The sequence below is a fragment of the Nannobrachium achirus genome, assembly GCF_963921795.1.
Source record: "Nannobrachium achirus genome assembly, chromosome: 23".
In the NCBI taxonomy this organism is placed as follows: Eukaryota; Metazoa; Chordata; class Actinopteri; order Myctophiformes; family Myctophidae; genus Nannobrachium; species Nannobrachium achirus.
Genome location: NC_137830.1, coordinates 6,456,053 through 6,478,519, shown reverse-complemented (window position 1 = coordinate 6,478,519; position 22,467 = coordinate 6,456,053). Strand labels below are relative to the sequence as shown.

Genomic DNA, 22,467 nt, shown 5'->3' with positions numbered 1-22,467 from the left:
AGGAGAGTCCTTGAGGTTGAAGAGAGAGCGAACGCTTCCCTTATTGTCACTAATTGTCAGTGACCCACACTGACAAGGACTATAGATTGTAGCTGCTCGCGCTCCCCGCGGGCCAAGCTAAATAAGAGCATGTGGGATGCACATATGCACACACACACACACACACGCGCACGTACACACACACACACACACACACACACACACACACACACACGCACACACACGCCTCCTCTTCCCTGCACCAGGAGCATTTCCTGCTGCATTAGACCCGGAGGTAATGACCCATGCGGCCAATCCTCCTGTTTTATATCCAACAGGGGGGTGATTTCTCACTCCGGGGGGCAAATCAAACATCTGATTCAGACTAGCCCGTTTAGGCCTAGCTGCAACCACTTTAAAAAACATTATTTTATGCTTTAACTATTTTTTTTAAATAGCAGATATACAAGCTCACAGCGCGGCACCGAGTGCCACGCTTGTGAGCTTGTAGATCTGCTATTTTTTTGAAAGATTGTGATTTATTTTTTTGGAAATCTTTGAACGTATCTTTTTTTTTTTTAAAGCAAACATTTGTAACTCAAATATTTGCTTCTGGGGGGATCCCTTGAACAACATATTTTGAGATGGGGGGGGGGGGGTCCACGGCCAAATACATGTAATTCTGGGGGGGGTCCTTGACATTAAAAAAGTTTGAGAACTACTGATTTACAAGGATTTAGAAGACATTTTATAGAACCGGATCAAAAGTATTCAAAGACTTGCACAAAATGTTAATTTCTTTTTTTTCCTTCTCAAAAATAGCAGATCTACGAGATCACACTGTGAGCTTGTATATCTGCTATTTTTCAACAGTTAAAGCATAAAACAATGGTTAAAGTGATAATGCGTAATATTGCGCTCGCGGTCGAAACGGGCTAGAAAGGCTCAGCTGCCCCGCCGCTCTCCCTCTGAGTTCCCCCCAGAGTTGCTGACAGCGTAGAAATTAGTCCCACGCACACACAAAACACACACCCACGCACATGGACACACAAAACTCACCCACGCACACACAAAACACACACCCACGCACAGCACGGCACGGTAAGCATGCACATGTTCAGCAGTGTTTTGCCATGTCTGCTTGTTTTAAGCGGCTTTTGGGGCTTGTTTAATATTCTTGTAAATATTGGTAGTTTGGTAGTTTTTTTGGGGCTTGTTACTAAAGCGTAGTTGTTTATCTAGTGTCCCCCACATCTGAAAAGATGTTGTTCCAGGGACCGCCAGAATCAAAGATTTGAATTACAAATGTTTGCTTTAAAATATTTATATATGTATATAATTGCACAGCTTGTCCGTAACTGTCCGACGTCCGGACGGACGGGAAACGCCTGACACTGTGGTTCCCCTGACACATCACTGTGACATCACAGGTGACATCACAGTGATGTCAGATACTCAGAGCAGGGATCTCCATATATGAGCATAAACAGGGGACATATATCTCAGTGATGTCAGATACTCTCAGAGCAAGGATCTCCATATATGGGCATAAAAGGGATTCTGTTGGGGATCTCCATGTGTGGGCATAAAAGGGATCGTATCCCGGATGATGCCCTGTTAGGAGAACCACACTGACAGATGGTCCTTAGGCGTCTTACTGGTGTATATTAGTTTTCATGAAATAGCAGATATACAAGCTCATAACGCGGCACCGAGTGCCGCGCTATGAGCTTGTATATCTGCTATTTTTGAAGTATTAAAAAAAGGGCACCACAGTGCTGGTACGGTATATACTGTACTTGAACGTCCCATGCCACTGCTGATGTTAGCAAAAACACCCACACACAAAGAAACCCTTTAACTGCGCTGCAGAACAGACTGCGGGTCCCGGGGCCAAGGCTGTGTTGTAATAAAGGAGAAGCCAGTTAAATGCACCGATGCCCCCTGTGCTAACGTCAGGCATTATTAGCAATGCCGCATGCACTAGCATCTGTACGCCGCTAATGCAGCTGTAGCTACTGAGACGAGTGGAGAGAGAGCATCGGGACTGTCCATAGCAGTGGTTCGTAACCCTGTTTTAGGCTGCGACCCCCCGAAATAGTCATATTTGAACTGGAATTCGGCCAGTGTTTGACCAGTTCTTATAGAATAGCTTGTTGATTTATACTAAGATGCCACACTGGTGTCGTGAACCAAATATAGCAGATCTTACAAGCTCACATCGGGACACGTTGTGAGCTTCTAGATCTGCTATTTTCAGTGCACACAATTAAATAAATCAAGACATTCTTTATTTTATCCACTAAGCCTATTAGTTTAACATTTGCCTTGAGAAACAGTGGTCCTTGAGGGGATTCCAGGTGGTCCCCAGCTAAATGATGGAGGAGTTGGTAATCAAATATACCCTTATAGATGACTAACTCTTGAGAGCGTGAAATGTTATGCTTTCAAGAGTTCAAGACAACAAGAAGTAGAGAGTGTAGAAGAATTGTTCTTTTCCTCTACGTTTGGATTGTCATCTCTCCTTTTGGTACCACGTCTATCCATACAGCATGCATCGTGGACAAAATCACATCCAACAATGATAACAAAATATTATATATACGTTTTGGGGTCTGAGAGGCTAAATGTCATCCTTATTTGCTCAAATGCAGAATAGATAATGGGCCTGGCTCTGGAAAGGGTTGAAAACCACCGACCCTTAGACCAATGCAAGGTGACAGCTACAGTACGGCTGATACAATCACTCACCTATAGGGAGCTGTTGGCGATCGATATGGATTCACTATAGCACTCAGCACTTGAACCACCATGAGGGTCTGGTGTGAGCCCCGTGAGAAAAAGCTTTTAAAGGTTTTTTTTTTCTTTTTCCTCCTGTTTATGAAAGGGAGTGATTTTTTACTGGGAATAGAATTGGCTGAACGGGTGAGTGTTGCACGGTAGGTAGGCTACCATCAGCAGCATCAATGGAACAAAGATGGTTGCTAATTGTCCCGATGAGTCGTCTACATCAGGGGTTTTCAAAGTGGGTGACGGGCACCCTGGGGTGCCGTGACGGCAGTCCAGGGGTGCCGCGAGATAATTCGAATGTGTGTGGGAATGGGTGAATGTAATGAATGTGTGTGTGAATGGGTGAATGTAATGAATGTGTGTGTGTGAATGGGTGAATGTAATGAATGTGTGTGTGAATGGGTGAATGTAATGAATGTGTGTGTGAATGGGTAAATGTAATGAATGTGTGTGTGTGTGTGTGTGTGTGTGTGTGTGTGTGTGTGTGTGTGTGTGTGTGTGTGTGTGTGTGTGTGTGTGTGTGTGTGTGTGTGTGTGTGTGTGTGAGAGTGAGAGTGAGAGAGAGAATGGGTGAATGTAATGCACAATCTATGTAAAGCACCTTGGATAAAGGCGCTGTATAAATGCACCGTTTATCATTTGGTTCTGTGGACGAAATATGTTGATTCATAATGTTTGATAAAACTCACCTCTCTTCTCTGTCTGTCTGTCTGTCCCTCTGTCTGTCTGTCATGTGTCCCCCCTCCCCTCTCCCCCCAGGCGGTATGAGACCTACCCGGTGTGCGCGGACCTCCAGGGTCAGATCCTGAAGTGCTACCAAGAGAACGCCGGCAAGACGCTGCACTGCTCCAACATCGCAGCGCTCTACATGCAGTGTGTGCAGAACAGCAAGCAGGTGGGTCTATAACTCTACATGCAGTGTGTGCAGAACAGCAAGCAGGTGGGTCTATAACTCTACATGCAGTGTGTGCAGAACAGCAAGCAGGTGGGTCTATAACTCTACATGCAGTGTGTGCAGAACAGCAAGCAGGTGGGTCTATAACTCTACATGCAGTGTGTGCAGAACAGCAAGCAGGTGGGTGGTACATCCCAAAGTGGGTGCCGTGGCACCCTAGGGTGTCGTGATGCCAGTCCAGGGGTGCTGCAGAATAATCTGATAATATTTGGATTTCGTCAATATCACTTCACTATGCTTAGTAAAACAAACCTGATTTGCACTGCACTTGGTGAGTTATTTTTCCATCTATGGCCAACTCTCTTCACCAAAAATATATTATTTTCCTCACATATCAAGTGGTTAAATGTCAAGTATAAAGTAATTTTCTGAAAATTGATACTTCTCTGGGACATACCGTATCTATTTAAAATAAAACAACGCTTGCCCTTCTGAAAAAGGCTGGCCAAACGTATCGATGCAGCATCGCGGCCCACAGATATGTAAGTGGACTCCCCGTAGAAGAGCGAGAGTAGCTCGTCATAGTTGAACATACTTTGTGTGTTCCCCACTAGAATATAAATGAAATGTAGATGGTGGCATTTAGTCATAATATTACCTGTGAATGCTACAGCAGCAGACATCGGATCGTGGAGCCCACAGAAAAATGTCCAAACAACTTTGACATTATAACTATTATGCGCGCACGCACACACTCGATACACGCAGGCACACACGCGCGGCTCCGTTTACAGTGGACACAGGCCTTTACTTATTTTTTTTTTTATCCAGGACTGATATTGTTTCCACTTTGCTCCTGGCGCCAGCATAAACCCTCTTCTTAAAGAGTGTGATTTACAAAGCCCAGCGGTCCATTTCCATAAGACCTGCTGACAGCGGCGTTGTGCTGGCCCTGCCTCGGCTGGCTGTTCTGGGTGTTTTAATCCATCAAAGACGGGAAAGCATCCACGTCATGGAGCAGGGACCAAGGACCCCTTAGTTGAGAGAGAGATGAAGCAGGGACCCCCACAACCTGTAGGTTTCATATAGTTTCATTGTTTGACAGCACAGTCATCAGTGTATTTTGAATTCATGTCAATTTGTGTTTTCAGATATTTAACCACTTGAACCGCCAATACTTAATAAGCTTGACCTCTCACTCTGTACTTAGTCTACTCTTTTTCCCCTCTACACCAAACCTCTTTGCCGGAAATAGCCGATCTACAAACTCAGCACGAGGCGTTGTGAGCTTGTAGATCTGCTATTTTTTGGCTACAGTTCTCAGAATATTATGTTAATTAATATAACAATGTTTCTATCACACACAGATTTGGAGGACCCCCTGTAGTAACTCTGAGGACCCCCTAGGGGTCCCGAACCCCCTGTTGAAGACCCTTGTTTTAGAGGATCTTAACCATGTTTTAAACCATTATTTTACAATTTGCAATTTAGGCATTCATTTAGAAGACAAAAACATCATTTTATACTACTCGAATATAGCATATCTACAAGCTCATAGCACGTCACGTTTTGGCGTGCAATGAACTTGCAGATCTGCCATTTTAAGAAATCTGTGCAGATCTTTGGATGTATAGATATGCTTTAAGAGAACATTTTTCACTCAAATCTTTCGTTCTGGACCGGGGAAGTTCCCGGAACAACATATTTTGCGATGGGGGTCCCACGGACAAATACCTAATCATTTTGGGGGTCCTTGACATGAATAGGTTTGCGCATCACTGATAGAGAAACGTTTTTATCAGAAAACTGTTATAGGATTTGAAGACATTTTGTTGCATATTCGGCCTCAGGTTTTAATGGGTTAATGTAATAAGGCGACTCTGGGGCCACGGTCGCTGCCATTTGGTCGCCATTGTCCTCACACACGCACACACACACACGCTCGCATGCGCACACACACACACACACACACACACACACACACACACACACACACACACACACACACACACACACACACAACACACACAGGGGCGTCACAAGGGGGGAAAGTGGGACTGAGTTACTAGGGCCCAAGGTGGATGGGCCTTAATTATTTTATACTTTAGCTATTGAAAAATAGCAGATCTACAAGCTCACAGCGCGGCACTCAGTGCCACGCTGCAAGCTTGTAGATCTGCTATTTTTCGTGAAAATGTGTGCAAATCTTTGAATATATGTATTTTTTAAGCGAACATTTGTAACTCAAATTTTCCTTCTGGGGGGGTCCCTGGAACTAAATATTTTGAAATGGGAAAAAGTTTTTTTTTTAAATACTGTATATATATTCATAGACAGAGATTTTCACGTTTTTTCAAAAATATCAGATCTTCAAGCTTGTAGATCTGCTATTTTTCAATAGTTAAAGCACAAAATAATGCGTTCCCAGTCTAAATGGGTCAAACCCCCTCCGCCTATGAATTACATTCATGGGGGGCCCGCAGTGAATCCTTGTACCCAGGGCCCAGAATTTGGTGCGACACCCCTGAACGCACGCACGTACACACGCACTTACACACACACGCTCACACACACCAACACCACCTCCGTTTCCATCTATTGCAGAGCGCAAACGTTACCTCTCCGCCTCTCTCAGTCTCCTGTGGTAATAGCAAAAAAATAACTGATTTGCACTCGGGTCGCTGGCCGCGCACGCCTAAAACAGCCGATCTACAGACTCCCAAACAGGCTCTGCAAGCTCTCTGCGAGCTTGTAGATCGGCTGTTTTACTGGCGCGCAGCTAAAGTACGAGCAGAAGGCTTTAATGTCATGGAGGTTGATATTAACTTGACTCTTTTTTTTCGCACTTTCTAATATACAATGGCCCCTGAAAGAGGCTCAATTTACATTCATATAGGTTTTCTATTAGATTTCAGTTTTTTCTCTCCCACCACAATTGCGTTGTTTTGCCTGGAAACGGGTTTTTTTACGTGGCTCTCTGGGGTATTAGTATTAGATATAAAAGTCAGATGCAGGCGGTTTTTAAGATATGTGTCATGTAAATGGCTTTATGTTTTATTCATTGAGTGTGTGTGTGTGTGTGTGTGTGTGTGTGTGTGTGTGTGTGTGTGTGTGTGTGTGTGTGTGTGTGCGTGTGCGCGCGCGTACGTGACTGCGTGCAGCAGTGGTGGAATACAAAAAAATCTAATTCAAAATTCTTGATTAACTTATTTACTGCCATTTTGACCCCACTTCTAAGGTTCCAAACTGCCAGCATTCTGTTTTACCTTTAACGTGGGCGCGTGCATGCACATCGTGCACGATGGTTCACGGATCACGTTCACTCTACGATCATGCCGTGGTATGATCGTAGTGGTCCCGCACCCTGTTTCCGGTCTCAGAATATCCATATCCGGTTTCAGTGGATAGTGCGGGCTCTATAGAGAAAAAAATTATGGCGGATCGGCGATCATACTTTCATTGTTTTATAGCAATTAAAGCATATTGACAGCTCGTCATACGCAGTCAATGAGTTGAAAGTGCACAAGTATTGACATGAAACTATGCTTACATCACCAAAAGTAATAGTACTCATTGCCCCAGCAAAATCTAATTTCATGAGTTTTCAAAATGTATGAAAATCTTTTGGAAATGGCACATCCACAAGCTCACAACGAGTCGCAAAGCGAGTTTTCAAATAAATAATAAAAAGTAGACAATGTTTTGCCTCTAAGATGTAATGGAGTAGAAGTAAAAGTATTGAAAATCGAAAATAGTCAAGTAAAGTAAAAAAAAAAAAAGTACCTAAGTACAGTACTTGATTAGATGTACTTACTGTAGTTACATTACTGTGTGTGTGTGTGTGTGTGTGTGTGTGTGTGTGTGTGTGTGTGTGTGTGTGTGTGTGTGTGTGTGTGTGTGTGTGTGTGTGTGTGTGTGTGTGTGTGTGTGTGTGTGTGTGTGTGTGTGTGTGTGTGTGTGTGTGTGTGTGTGTGTGCGTGCGTGCGTGCGTGCGTGTGTGTGTGTGTGTGAGGGAGAGAGAGATTGAGAGAGAGACTCACACACACAGAATGTTTGTGTGTAGGAGAGCTACCTGTAGCTCTCTTTTGCGTTCACAACCGGCGCGTCGAGGCAGTTCTGATCTTCCTAAATCGTCGGGGAAGAAGAAGAAGATGATGATATGCTAATCCTCCTCCTCTGCTTGTGTTGTGTTTTATCAGCCTGCGGTAACGATCCAATCACAACAACACCAGCACACTCCTTAGGTTTGGTTCTGACAGCTTTATCTCTTAACCTATTAAAACCTGGAATAATTTTATACTTTAGCTATTGAAAAATAGCAGATCTACATGCTCACAGCGCAGCACCGAGTGCCGCGCTGCGAGCTTGTAGATCTGCTATTTGGAAATCTTTGAATGTGTCTTTTTTTAAAGCAAACATTTGTAACTCAAATATTTGCTTCCGGGGGGTCCCTGGTACATAATATTTTTAGACGGCCAAATAAATGTAAATCTAGGGGGTCCTTGACATGAAAAGGTTTGAGAACCACTGACGTAGAAACATGCGTTTTTCAAAAACCTTAGAAGGATTTAGAAGACATTCATAGAATCGGGTCAAAAATAGTACAATTTTTTACGATTCTTCCAAAATAGCAGATCTACAAGCTACAAGCAGATCTACAATCTCGGTGCTGCGCTGTGAGCTTGTATATCTGCTATTTCTCAATAGCTAAAGCATAAAATAAATGGTTCAAGTGATAACGCGTAATCATGCGTTCCCGGACTAAATCGCTTAAAGACTCACTTTTTTTTTAAAGTCATTAGGTGAGAAAGAAACCGTCGTGCGATAAGGTTATTTGTTTCTTAAAGGAATAACGTTATTATACGCAGCCTCCACACTGTAGAGCAGTGGAGAGTGGGGAGAGGAGGAGGGGAGATTGGGGTGATGGGGTTCGCTGATTACGATGTTTACACGGTTTTATCTGCAGGCCCCGACAGGCCAGGCCCTGTCGTCCTTTTTGTGGACGAGAGAGAGGACGGAATATCAGAGGACGGCGCGGCGTCTGAACCGCCGAGGTCAAAACCTCATCAAAACTCCCCCCGAACCGCCTGTCACTCATCTCTGAAGGGCGCTCGATAACCTCGAACCTGGAGCCCTTCTCCAAACAAGCCCCCTTCGCCCTCATCATCGTCATCATCATCGGCAACGGAGGAAAGAAAAAAGAGAGTGGCGCTAAATTCCGTGGCGTCATTATGAACGTTGAGACAGATAGGATTGTTGAATCTCTCTCTCTCTCTCTCTTCAGATAAAGGGCCAATCCGTCCTCACAATCTCCACTTTGGGGAGGAATTATTGACTCCTCCAGCCGTTGTGGAGCTGGCTGTCATCAGCCTGTCCTTTGTGACTGATAATTACACAGCTTCTTATCTGCTGCCGCCCAGATAACACGCAGACCCCGTGCTGCACCCAGCCGCCCCGCTCCCAGTCGCCCCGCCCCCTCTGTCTGTCTGTCTGTCTCCATATCTGCCTTTCTCTGTCTTCCGCTCTCTCTGTCTCACTTACAGTTTACAGTTTAGGCATTTTGCAGACGCTCTTAATCCAGAGCGACTTACTGTACATAAGCAAGGTAATACATCAATACAATCAGCATCACTACTACATCAATACATCAACATCACTACATCAAATGCATAGAAATATCAATCTAGACAAAAATAACGTAGTTAGACCAAGCATCTAATCATTAAAAAAAAAAAACGTTATATATATAAACTACAAGCCATCTAGTTTCCAAGTATGGTTATTGAGGGTAGGCGAGTGCTACAGTGAGTGTGAGTGCTATGGGCTAAAGGTGGAGTCTTCAGACCACGGCGGAAGCTAGGGAGTGAGTCTGTTGTTCACTCTGTTCACTCACGCTTCTTTCTTCCTCCCTCTCTTCCTTGTCTCACTCTTCACTTCCTCCTCTCTCTCTCCCTCTCTTCCCCTCCATCTCCTGCTATCCATCTCTATTTCTCCTCCTCCTCTCTCTCTCTCTCCCACCAAACCGCATCTCCCTTCATCAGTGCTTCTGTATCCTCACATATATTTCCAACACATGGCAGAGCTATAGAGATAGAGAGAGCACGCTGTGAAGGAGAGACATAGACTCTCTCTCTCTCTCTCTCTCTCTCTCTCTCTCTCTCTCTCCATGAATAGGAGTTTATCTCTGAGACTCATCTCTCATTCAGTGCTTGTCTCTTCATTCTGTATTCTCACTGCATCTCTCTCTCTCTATCTCTCTCTCTCTCTCTCTCTCTCTCTCTCTCTCTCTCTCTCTCTCTCTCTCTCCATCGCTGACCCTTCCATCTCCGACATTAAAAACTGTCTATTACGGGGAACAGTTTGAATCACAGAGGCTGTTAATTATAATTATAATAATTACTATTATTTCGTATTTGTAGGGCTTTATAGTAGAGTAGAGTTTATCCACAACTATCCAACATCCCATCATCGTGTATTGCGCAGAATGTGCAGGCAGCTTCCGGCACCGCAGCCGAGAGTGATCTACAAGCTCACAACGGTTGCATCTGCGACGCGACGTGAGCTTGTATGTCTGCTGTTAACCGGAAGTGTCCTGCAAATAATGCTACAGTAAATTCTCGCGGAAACAGGTGGATATTATAGTAGAGAGTGCGCCACCAGGAGGCTACTTTTTGTGATAGAAATGTTTCTATATTACCGGTACACATTACCTCTGTAGTCATGTGATCAACACGGACCTGTCAGATTCTTCATAGGCATCTAGAGTTTGGCTTGTTTTGAACAAAATGCCTCAAATCATGTACACATTCTGCGATTGCTGTGAAATTTGCACATACATTTCCATTAGGCCGTGGAATAAATGCCACCTTTTACATATTCTCCTGTTATAGCGCCAACAGCAGTTTTTGCATAATTGCCAGACCCATGAAATGGGTAGGCCTACATAAGCAAATGTCGGTCTGTCCGGGTTTTCTATATAAAGGGTATATATGATGATGACATGATGATGACATGCCTACAAAAGGCATGATGTCATAAATGTACCATTAAATTTATAGGCCCAGAGGGTTGGCAGAACCGGGGTCTGGCACAACCAGGTTGACCTGGTCTAGTTTTTTTTACCGGTGCTCCTGGAAGGAGCTAAACTCCTAGATATGGCCTACATCTGGCCTAGATATGGCCTACATCTGGCCTACATCTGGCCTAGATATGGCCTACATCTGGCCTAGATACGGCCTACATCTGGCCTAGATATGGCCTACATCTGCTAGATATGGCCTATGCTTGGCAGAAACGGCACAAAGTTTGTTGTACTCCCAGGGTCCCATTGGTCAAGCTTTGCAGGAGTTGCTGTGATTGGCTAGCTTGATGAAATTAACTCTTAGATAGCACTGCTCATTTCACACTAGGTGTGGTTCTTATATGAATTCCAAATTGGCCAAATTGTCAACTCTCATGTAAGAAGGAGATATTTTCACAATATTTACCTGTGGAACCGAGTAGAATTAAAAGTGAAGTCTCAAAAGCTTATCAGGGTGTGGGGGGTGTGTGGGGGCACTCGTCACTCAGCATCAAGGTTTCAGCTACGCCTGCACAAATCAGTGTTGTTACACATGCACAACATCAGATTGTGATATGAGTGACGTTAGACCAGAGCTTTGTCAGCTTATATAAGCTGGTGTTCACATCTAGAGAGCGATCAAGAAGGAAAACTGAGAGATATTTAGCGTTCGAGGAAGACTGACTGATACTGACGGAGACAGAGGATCACACAGAGACAGAGGAGAAATAGTCGGAGAAAGAGTGAGACACCAAGTAAGACAAGAGGAAAGGTACAGAGATGCTGTGCTGGTCGGTGCCCCTGAATAGAGGACCAGATACAGACCACTTCCATGTTTGTGGAGCCGGGCCAGTGGGGGACGAGGTGTATTCCTTTGGAGGGTTCCTTACCAGGCTAGAATCCAACAAGGATCCAATTAATGTGCATGTCTTCAACACAGTTACTTTGTGCTGGAGGACGTTGCCACCGGTGACCACTGGAAGATGTTCCCTTGATGTTCCCTCCATGCGCATAAGTCACACAGCTGTACTGATTGAAGATATCTTCTACATCTGGGGAGGGATGGTGAATTGTAAAATTAAAAAAAATGATGACAACCGCTGGAGGCTTACGTCAGACTTGGACAACATTCTTTATGCATTTGATGTCGACACCCACAGATGGTTCAAGCCCAAGGTTTCTGGAACTGTTCCAGAGGTGAGGCACAGCCACTCAGCCTGTGTCTTGGGGAAGGTCATGATTATCCATGGAGGATGGAACCAGCTGACTCAAGGATTCACCAAACCAGACCTCTGCGAATTGGACATCACCACAATGACCTGGTCTTTAATTAACACCAAAGGCACTCCACCGCCGGTTTCAAGCCATCACTCTGCAACCATCATCGGGACAAAGATGTTTGTATTTGGGGACTTGGGGTACCAGGAGAACAACATCAGAGTGTTTGACGCAGAGACCAACTGCTGGCTGAGCACACCTTCTGCACAGCTTATTCCAGAACAACGCGTGTGTCATTCAGCCTTTGCCTACAATGGAGAGCTGTACATATTTGGTGGTGAATATGGTCTGAGATGGCACAGTGATCTGTGGAAATTAAATTCCAAGACCTTCTACTGGAAGGAGGTTGAGCCCAATGGGAAACGCCCGGCTCTGTCGGGTATAATGTCCTGTTGCATGCTGGGAGATCGTGTCATCCTCTTTGGAACAGATCTCTTACAGACCTTACACTTAAGTCCTAGTCTAAAGACGTTATGCAAGCTTGCCGTTCTTCAGTTTGGTCTGGAGAATTCTGAACTCCCACACAACATCAGGTGGGAACTGGCAGCCATGACAGGAAAACAAAGAAAATGTAAAAGAAAGAAAAACAAAAATCTAATTAAAAAGGTAGTAAAACATTGTGGTAGAGAAGATGACACTGAGGAACCTGACCTACCTAGACTTAAGTCCTTTAAACTGAGCATGCTCTGAAAATGCACACAGCATGCTGCCCTGTTAAGCCAGCTCTCCACCGCGCCGATATCGGTCCGTCTCGGCGGCGCAAGAAGCAGGTTTTAGCAACATTTTTTTTTGGGAGCTAAACTCCAGCATCTGGCTTTTTTCCAGACCCTAGAAAATGTGAAGCGTGGCCTACATCTGGCCAAGATATGGCCTATATCTGGCCTAGATGTGGCCTACATCTGGCCTAGATGTGGCCTACATCTGGCCTAGATGTGGCCTACATCTGGCCTTGATGTGGCCTACATTTGGCCTTGATGTGGCCTACATTTGGCCTAGATGTTGCCTACATCTTGGCTCAAAGTAACGGCTCAAAGGTTGTTGTACGCCCATGGTCCCATTGGTCAAGCTTCACAGGACTCTCTGTGATTGGCCAACTTGATGAAATTAACTAATAAATAGTACCTCTCACTTCACACTAGGTGTGATTTTTTCCCCCTCCAAATTGCCCCAATTGCCAACTCTTACGTAAGAAGGATGCAAACTGAGTCAAATTAAAAGTAAAGTCGCAAATATGTATCAGGGTGGGAGTCCCCCAGTTCAAATGTGATTATTGGGGGTGTCATAAACATGACACTTGTCACTGGGGTGCAACGTTGGTGTAGTGGTTGGTGCATATGCCCTTCATGCGGAAGGTTGAGTGGTTCAAATCCCTGCCTAAGCCGACCTCAGCAAGGGGGAGAAGACACTCGTCTCTCAGAATCAAGGTTTCAGCTACGCCTGCACAAATCAGTGTTGTTCCACATGTGATGTGAGTGAAGTCAGACCAGACCTTTGTCAGCTTATATAAGCTGGTGCTCACATCTAGAGAGAGATCGAGAAGGGATACTGAGAGATATATATGGTCATTGGTACTGACAGAGACAGAGAAGAAATAGTCAGGGAGGGTAAGACACAAAGGAATACAAAAAGAGAGGTGCAGAGACACAGAGATGCTGTGCTGGTCGGTGCCCCTGCAACCAGAGACAGACCACTCCCATGGTTGTGCAGCCGGGCCCGTGGGGGACGAGGTGTATTCCTTTGGAGGGTTCTATACCAGGCTAGGATCCAACAAGGATCCAATTAATGTTCATGTCTTCAACACAGTGACTTTGTGCTGGAGGACGTTGCCAGCAGGGACCACTGGAAGAGGAGAATGTTCCCTTGATGTTCCCTCCATGCGCATCAGACACACAGCTCTACTGATTGAAGATATCATCTACATCTGGGGAGGGATGGTGAATTGTAAAATAAAAGAAGTAGATGACAACTGCTGGAGTGTTACGGGAGACGGGGACAACATTCTTTATGCATTCGATGTCGACACCCACAAATGGTTCAAGCCCAAGGTTTCTGGAACTGTTCCAGAGGTGAGGCACAGCCACTCCGCTTGTGTCTTGGGGAAGGTCACACACCTTCTGCACAGCTTCTTCCAGAACAACGTCGTTATCATGCAGCCTTTGCCTACAATGGAGAGCTGTACATATTTGGTGGCAACAGCTTTGATCTGAGAAGGGAATTAAATGATCTGTGGAAATTAGATTCCAAGACCTTCTACTGGAAAAAGGTTAAGCCCAAGGGGAAAGGTCCGGGTCTGTCGGGTATAATATCATCCTCTTGCATGGTGGGAGATCGTATCATCCTCTTTGGAACAGATCTCATCTTACAGACCTTACACTTAAGTCCTAGTCTAAAGACGTTAAGCAAGCTTGCCGTTATTCAGTTTGGTCTGGAGCAGTCTGGACTCCCACACAACATCAGATGGGAACTGGCAGCCATGACAAGAAACACAATTTTAATGTAAACGAAAGTCAAACTAAAATTGAATTAACTAATTCGCTGCATTTAAAAAAAAATGCTTGCTAAAGTGCCAGGATGCCAAATTCACTCATTATAACACGTGTGTGCACGCCATTCACAGCATTCAATCAAACACATCAGCTTGGAAATCCGTTCAGGCATTCATGAGATAGCAGCCATTATGTTTTCTTCAAAATTAAACAAACATGAATGCCATGTTTGAAAGATGGGGGTCAAACATGCAATTTTGCGATCGCGATTATGCCTAGCAGATAGAAGGAAGTCCAAAAAAATTTTTTTCATTGTTTTTCTTTTTTTTTCTTCTTTTTTTTTGCAAAAACTGCACAAAACTCGGGTGTGGTGGCATCAAACAACGGGAATAATTCGGGGAACTCGGGGGGAGGCAGCAAATGAGTTAACACATTCCGTGCCATAGACGGAGATCTCAGTTTTTTCAAAAGCATGCAAGACGGAGATCTCTTAACACATGGGCTGCTAAGGTTTATAACATTTATAGCTGTTGCTGCTGCCACCATTGACTTACGCTTTGTTTTGACGTGCCTCGCAAGCTTCGTGCGTGTGCACGTGCGTGTCCAGAGAAGATTGAGGAGGATAATCCATTTGTTTACAAACGCTCGCGAAACTAAAATCCAAAAATCGCGGTAAAATCGCGGTAAAGTGTCGCCGTGAAAACAATCAGCTCTCTGCTTCCATGGGGCTGTTTTCATGTCATTCTTAGATAAAGCCGTTCTTATGTTTCAAAGTAGAATCTAAAGCAATGTTAAGTCCTTCCGTGATGTCTTGCCCAGAGGGGCTGCCTGCACTGACTGGGTGATGTAATGCACTCAGGTCATTCAAAGGGCAGCTGCAGGCTCAAAAAGTTAACTGTTTGTTGCCTCGTGTGTGAACGAGATAACTTCCTGTGGCAGGGGGACACCTAGTGGCCATAACTCGTCCCTGAACGAGTTTGGCTCCCCAAGTGTTAATCTGATTAATATGGCCGTTATGTACAGTACGGAGCGATCCTCGGTTGCTGGGAGACGAGTGCATGCTGAAATGAAACCTAAACAAAACAGACTCCTCCAGCCGGTTCATTTCTTCTTCTGCAGTTAAGAAAACAAGCTTTCCTCTGGTTCTTGCTCTCCACAGCACCATGTGCTCCATTCTACACAGTGCATAGTGGTGCCTGGGCGTAACTACAACAGGAGGGTGAGAAATGTTTCGAGTCAGACAGAGCAAAGCCACGGGAGAGTATTTTTTGCAGGTCTTTCAGTCCGAGTGCATCAAAAAAGCAACTGGGTTAAGCACCGTTGGTCCGACCAGTTTAACACTCACCAGGTTAGCATTCACCAGCGTCGGCAGGTTAGCATTTCACCAGGTTAGCATATATATCAAAAATCGTACTGAACGGAAAAATATCGAACCGAATGGCCCTGTACCGAACAATACAATATAATACCACTCCACATCCACATTACCCTGGAACCCCCTCAAGGACCCCTAGAGGTCCACAGAGCCCTCTCAGAGAACCACTACCCTATAGGTTGGGTACCGTATTGTTCAAAGTTAAAACAAAAAAATACGTAGTTATAAAAATACATTTATAAATAAGGACATTTCTGTTTATTTTTTGTATCTAAAAAGTATCGAACCGTGTCACCAAAATATCGAACCGAACCGAACAGTGAATTTTGTGAACCCTGGCTTGCACCCCTAATATATATATATATATATATATACACAAATAATAATAATAAAAACGTTTATGACCAATAAAGTATTCAATCAATCAAACCTGACGTGGAAAACAAACCAGTAAATCAGCGTAAGGTTTTGTTCCCCTTTAAGTGTTTTAACAGCGTAGGAACAGCGGTCCAGCGACGGCTCGTCAAACGGCCAAATAAAAGTCACATCGAGGTAGTCGTTATAATAAAAACACATCATTCATAATCTATGTTATTGCAGCCTAATGTGGTTCTTAACTGTACAGTCTGCACATTGTAAATGACTGTCTATATAATATTTTATTATGCTGATTAATTGTAGAGGGTGGAAGACGTGGAAATCAATCCATAAGTATTCTCTCACCACACGTTATTATAGCTGAGCTTTATTCATTTATTTATTTATGTCCATTCCTTCCTTCCTTCCTTCCTTCCTTCCTTCCCCTCTCTCTCTCTCTCTCTCAATTTTCAATTCAAATGAGCTTTATTGGCATGAGAAAACATGTGCATTGCAAAAGTGGAGCGATACAATTATGTACAATTAAAAGGGCATTGAAACACAGAGTATGCGTATACACAGAGTTGTTACATTGCAACTGATGGATTTTTTATTTTAAAAATGGTTTAAACTAGTGAAAACAGCCGATCTACAAGTGTGTGCTTGTAGATATGCTGTTTTCACTACTTTTGTGCGACCGCCTTGTACGATGAAGCAGGGCTTTACTTTGCGAAAGAACGTACACATTTTAAACTTGGAGATACGAGGTTTCCGCTCGACAACGACGATTTACAACTTCCAGAATATGGTGGTTATCCTTTCCCTCCTTTTGTCCCTTGTTATCCCTCCTGGCACTCCCCTATGGTACACTTACAGTATGGCACACGCACACACATTTTACTATGGCAAAACGCTGAGGAAAAAGGCTACGGACACATGCACAGCTACGGACACACAGACATTTTGCTATGGCAAAACGCTGAGGAAAAAGGCTATAGACATACAACATATGACATCACTAGACAAACATGATGCTACGCACACACATTTTACTATGGCAAAACGCTGAGGAAAAAGGCTACGGACACACGCACAGCTACGGACACACACATTTTGCTATGGCAAAACGCTGAGGAAAAAGGCTCCGGACACACGCACAGCCACTTATAGGAGCGGTTTGCACCACTCAAAAAGTGAAAATAAATTGGACTTTGTTTAGAGCTTATCATTGTGTCAGGGCTGGCAGCTGTAGCGTCTTTAATTTGTTTATATGTTCGATCATAGGGCCCCACGCCCGACCAGATTTCCCTGGTGACCCCCTCAGGTTAAATTTGATCTTCTCCAACATCATGAGGTCTTTAAGCCAGGGGTCTTCAACAGGGGGTCCTCAGAGTTACTACAGGGGGTCCTCCAAATCATACAGTCCTTTTTTATATTAACAACTTGAACCCTAGTGTCCATATTCTCAGAAATGTAGCCACAAATAGCAGATCTACAAGCTCACAACGCCTCGCGCTGCGAGGCGTTGTGAGCTTGTAGATCGGCTATTTTTTGGCAAAGAGGTTTTGTGTAGAGGGGAGAAAAGAACAGACTAAGTACAAAGTAAAAGGCCAAGTTTATTAAGTATTGACGGTTCAAGTGGTTAAATATCTGAAAACACAAATTGACATGAATCCAAAATACACTGATGATTGTGCTGTCAAACAATGAAACTATATGGAATCTATGAACAGGTTTTGGGGGTCACTGCTTCATCTCTCTCTCAACTAAGGGGTCCTTGGCCTGAAAACGTCAAAGACCCCTGCTTTAATCCATACAGATGCTTTAGTGGCCCGGGTTGATTTCCACTCCAAATGATGGAAATCCAACTTAGAAAAAACATAAATATTGTGCATTTGCTTTCAGGAATAGTTGGCCTATTTCTCTCTCACTCTCACTCACTCCTGTTTTTTTCTTGTGTGTTCTTTCTGTCTTCCAGACCAAGTTGAGGACCGGTGGTTAAACAGACCAGAGAGAGTAACCACTAACCAGAGAGAGTTCCTTTCCAATCCGATCCAATCCGATCCGACAGGCAGACCCAGCTGAAACCAACACACACCCTGAACACCGGCCCAACCAGAACCAGACAGGACCGAACAGAACAGAACCGGACCAGAAGACACCGTAGTACACCGACAGACAGAGAGAGACAGATTCAGACAGACATAGAGAGACAGATTCAGACAGAGAGAGACAGATTCAGACAGACAGAGAGAGAGAGAGAGATTGAGAGACAGATAGACTTGCAGTGTTTCCCAACCACTGTGCCGCGGACCTTTGGCATACCCTTTGAGATGCTTTGGTGTGCCCTTTGAAATTTGACGGTGAAGCCAGACTTTAAGGACTTTTAAAAACCTTTTTAATACCTCAAGAAAGAAAAGAATAAAAAAAGACCATTACTGCATCAAAAGAAATCAACAAACTATATAAAAACTGGCAAAACATTGGCCGAATAGTAAAATAATATAAGAAACATTTTGAAAATAGCCACACACACCGTATCTCTAGGTGTGCCCTGGGATATTTTGGCTATGAAAAATGTGACCTGGCAGAAAAGAGGTTGGCAAACACTGAGATGGACAGACAGACAGACAGACAGACAGACAGACAGACAGATAGTGAGATAAAGACTGACCCACCTTGCCTCCCACTCCTCACCCAGCCCTCACCCCCCTCACCCAAACCTTCAGTGAGTAACAGTAAATGTGTGTCTCCTACCAAATGGATTAAAAAGACGGGGTTCCCTAAAAACACAACAACAGAAGCAGCTCAGTGAGTGTCAGTTTTAGAGCGTTAAGGAGACATGGCGAGGAAGGCTGTCCTCCGCCATCTTGGAGACTCCACCTCCTCCTCCTCCACAGGGCGGGGCCAGGGGCGGAGTCACGTTCTGATCCACCCCGCCTCCACAACTAAAGATGGAGTAACACCACCACCACAACCCCCGTTCTTCGTGAATTTTCATTGGTGGTTCTCAACCTGCGGGGCGGGACTGGGCCCACTAGTGAGGATATTGCCAAAGTGCACCCACCCCCAAATAATTGGCAAAAAAAACACTTTAACGATAAGACGTTAATGTTTAGCAGATATAGTATTACGTGAAGAAAGGACACATGGTATTGTTTTCTTTAAAATCTTGAAAAAAACTAAAACTAAAATAAAAACACATTCACATTGTGATACCGATAAATTAAAGTATACTTTGCGTCAGTTCCGTTGATCCAAGTCGGAACACGATCGACTTGATTGATCGTTAAAATAAACATTCCTTGTGACGGAGAAAGATTTTTGACATTTTCGCCCCGATCCCCAGCAGGTAGAGAACCACTGATTCATGAATAGATCCATAATCCATACGCCGATCAAAACACACAATAAAATAAAACACATCTTTCCATGCTGTACGGTCATGTGCACCCCACCCCTTTTGCACTATATCCTGTACGTAGAATCTCACATGCGCGTACTTATGCACACACACACAAACCCATCGGTTCGTTGCGTTTAGGTGTGTGTGTGTGTGCATGCGTGCACGACTGCACGTGTGTGTCTTGTGTTGTGTTTATAATAATGTAATTCTGCTCGTTTTGCTCTCATATGAACCAAACTGACCCAATAGGAGAAAATAATAAAGGAAATGAAACAGAAATCTTCTCTGTTGTTTATTTATTTCCACTTATTGTGTGTGTGTGTGTGTGTGTGTGTGTGTGTGTGTGTGTGTGTGTGTGTGTGTGTGTGTGTGTGTGTGTGTGTGTGTGTGTGTGTGTGTGTGTGTGTGTGTGTGTGTGTGTGTGTGTGTGTGTGTGTGTGTGTGTGTGTGTGTGTGTGTGTGTGCGCGCGCGTCTGTGGCAAAGACTTGGTATTGCCTGTGGCAAATATTTGATTTACACACAATTATGTTATTATTTTGGTCATAAGCTCCAATTACTGAACAACAAGTCTCCAGATTGTCTTCTAAAAGAGTAAAGACTAAGTTTAAGACTAATGGCTGTAAAAAGAAATATATAACACTGGTATGCAACAGTGCAAGACTATTAAAGCCAAATACATCTTTAGATTGTGCACAGAGAGTAGCAGACAGTGTCAGATGTGATTGATACTGTTACTACCGGTAACACAGCTGGGGCGGCCATAGCTGAATGGTTAGGGAGCCTGCCTGGGGAACACCAGTCCCCCTGGTTGTCCCTGGTTCGATTCCCGGCCAGGATAGCAATGTGGATGTGTGTCCCTGAGCAAGACTCTTAACCCCTAATTGCAAACTCCAGGCTTTTTAGCATAACCCTAGCAGTTTTCCTTACTTTTGAGAGTTACGTACCTCAACATTAACATAAGTATTGTATTTGCTGTGTATAGGTGCAGTGGCATTACAGCCAAGATTGTTTATTCTTTTTTGAGAACTCCACACCACTGTCTATCCCTCTCCTCTCCTCTCCTCTCCCCCCCTCTCCTCTCCTCTCCTCTCCTCTCCTCTCCTCTCCTCTCCCATCTTCTCTCCTCTCCTCAGTGTGTCTCCAGTCTCAGAATAATCTTGTCTTGAAGCAGACAGCTTCTCCACGCTGACTGCATTCTCTATAGCAACACTCTGCGCTGCCCTTGGATACCGTGTGCGCGCACGTGTGTGTCGGCGTGTGTGTGTTTAATGTAAGAATAAAAGTATGTATATCGTCAGTGTCGGGCAGAAACCTTGCATCTCCAAGTTTCAAATGTATTTTTTTTTTTCTTTTTTTTTTGTAATGTAAAGCCCTGCTTCTTACAAGACAAGACGGCAGATAGCAGATCTACAAGCACACAAGTGCTTGTAGATCGGCTATTTTCACTCTTTTAAATCATTTTTAAAATGATAAATACATACAAGGTTTCCACGACAACAACAATATCTTCGACTAGAACAATATATTTTTATGTGGCAGTAAGTGCGTTTATGTGTACACACACACACACACACGTGTAATTGTGTGTGTGTGTGTGTGTGTGCGCGCGTGCGTGTGCGTGCAAGAGAGGGAGAAAGAGCAAGAGTTGGAGGCAGGTGAACACATAGACGCTATCTATACATCACAGAGTGTGTGTGTGTGTGTGTGTGTGTGTGTGTGTGTGTGTGTGTGTGTGTGTGTGTGTGTGTGTGTGTGTGTGTGTGTGTGTGTGTGTGTGTGTGTGTGTGTGTGTGTGTGTGTGTGTGTGTGTGTGGTGGTGGTGTGCGTGGAAGCATGTGATTCCTTGTGACAGATCATCTCTTGTCAGTCATCTGTGTCTCTTGTTTGACTTCTGGGTCTTAGGGGTGACTGACTGTGTGTGTGTGTGTGTGGGGGGGGGGGTGGCTGGGGATGACCTTTGGGGTTCAGGGCAGGTGTCTGACCCCCCCTCCCCCCCCCCCCCCCCCCCCATGCGTGTCACAGTGTCATGGTTAATCCCGACTAAAGAATCATCTGCCGTATTGTGTCGGTAATGAGATTAAAGCCGCCCCTCTAATCTGGTTAAAGGATGATTACAGATTCATGGGGTCCAGAAACCAGTTCCAGCTTCTGCAGATAACTTCATGTCAAGGACCCCCGAAATGTAGAATATGTTTAAACCCCGTCTGAAAAGATGGTGGCCCTGGAACCTCTATAATAAGAGAACATGTGTTGTGTTGATGATTGAACCCCACAACCCCCTCCCGCTCACTCAGATCAACTACCCAGTTAGTCGGCTATCAGACTTCTGTCTGAAATTGGTCTAAAAATGAAAGTTTTTTTTAGACTGTTTAGTTTAAAGTTTAGGGATTTAGCAGACGCTTTTAGCCTAATCCAAAGCGACTTACAATAAGCAGGTAATACATCACTATAATAAGCAAGATAATATGTCAGTACACCAACAACAATACAACAATTGCATAGGAATATCAATCTAGAAAAAAACAATAACATAGGTTGACCACGCACCTAATCAGTAAAAACCTTAAAAAAAATGCTAACTAGCTTCATGTAGGCTATTGTCATTGACTGTTACAGTAGGTCTATGGGCTTAGGTGGAGTCTGAAGAGGTGCGTCTTCAGTCCACGGCGGAAGCTAGGGAGTGAGTCTGTTGTTCTAAGTGTGACAGGGTCTAAGAAACTTTTGTTTTTAGACCAATTTTAGACTAGCATTTAGACGAATAGCCAGTGACGTCAGTAGGCCTACTCTACGAACAGAACTCGACCCCTTGTCGGTTTTAGTTTCTAGGCCACGCCGACGAA

General features: G+C 44.3%; 1 protein-coding gene across 1 annotated transcript in view; it reads left to right on the top strand.

The window, feature by feature from the left end:
* Positions 1-19,889, top strand: part of chchd3a (coiled-coil-helix-coiled-coil-helix domain containing 3a) — a 214,003-nt gene extending 194,114 nt beyond the window's left edge. Inside the window, exons 8-9 of the mRNA XM_080754100.1 lie at positions 3,529-3,664; positions 18,199-19,889. Of these exons, the coding sequence (XP_080610226.1) occupies positions 3,529-3,664; positions 18,199-18,222 (160 nt within the window). The 3' untranslated portion in view covers positions 18,223-19,889. The remainder of the gene's footprint in view (positions 1-3,528; positions 3,665-18,198) is intronic.
* Positions 19,890-22,467: the final 2,578 nt, after the last annotated feature.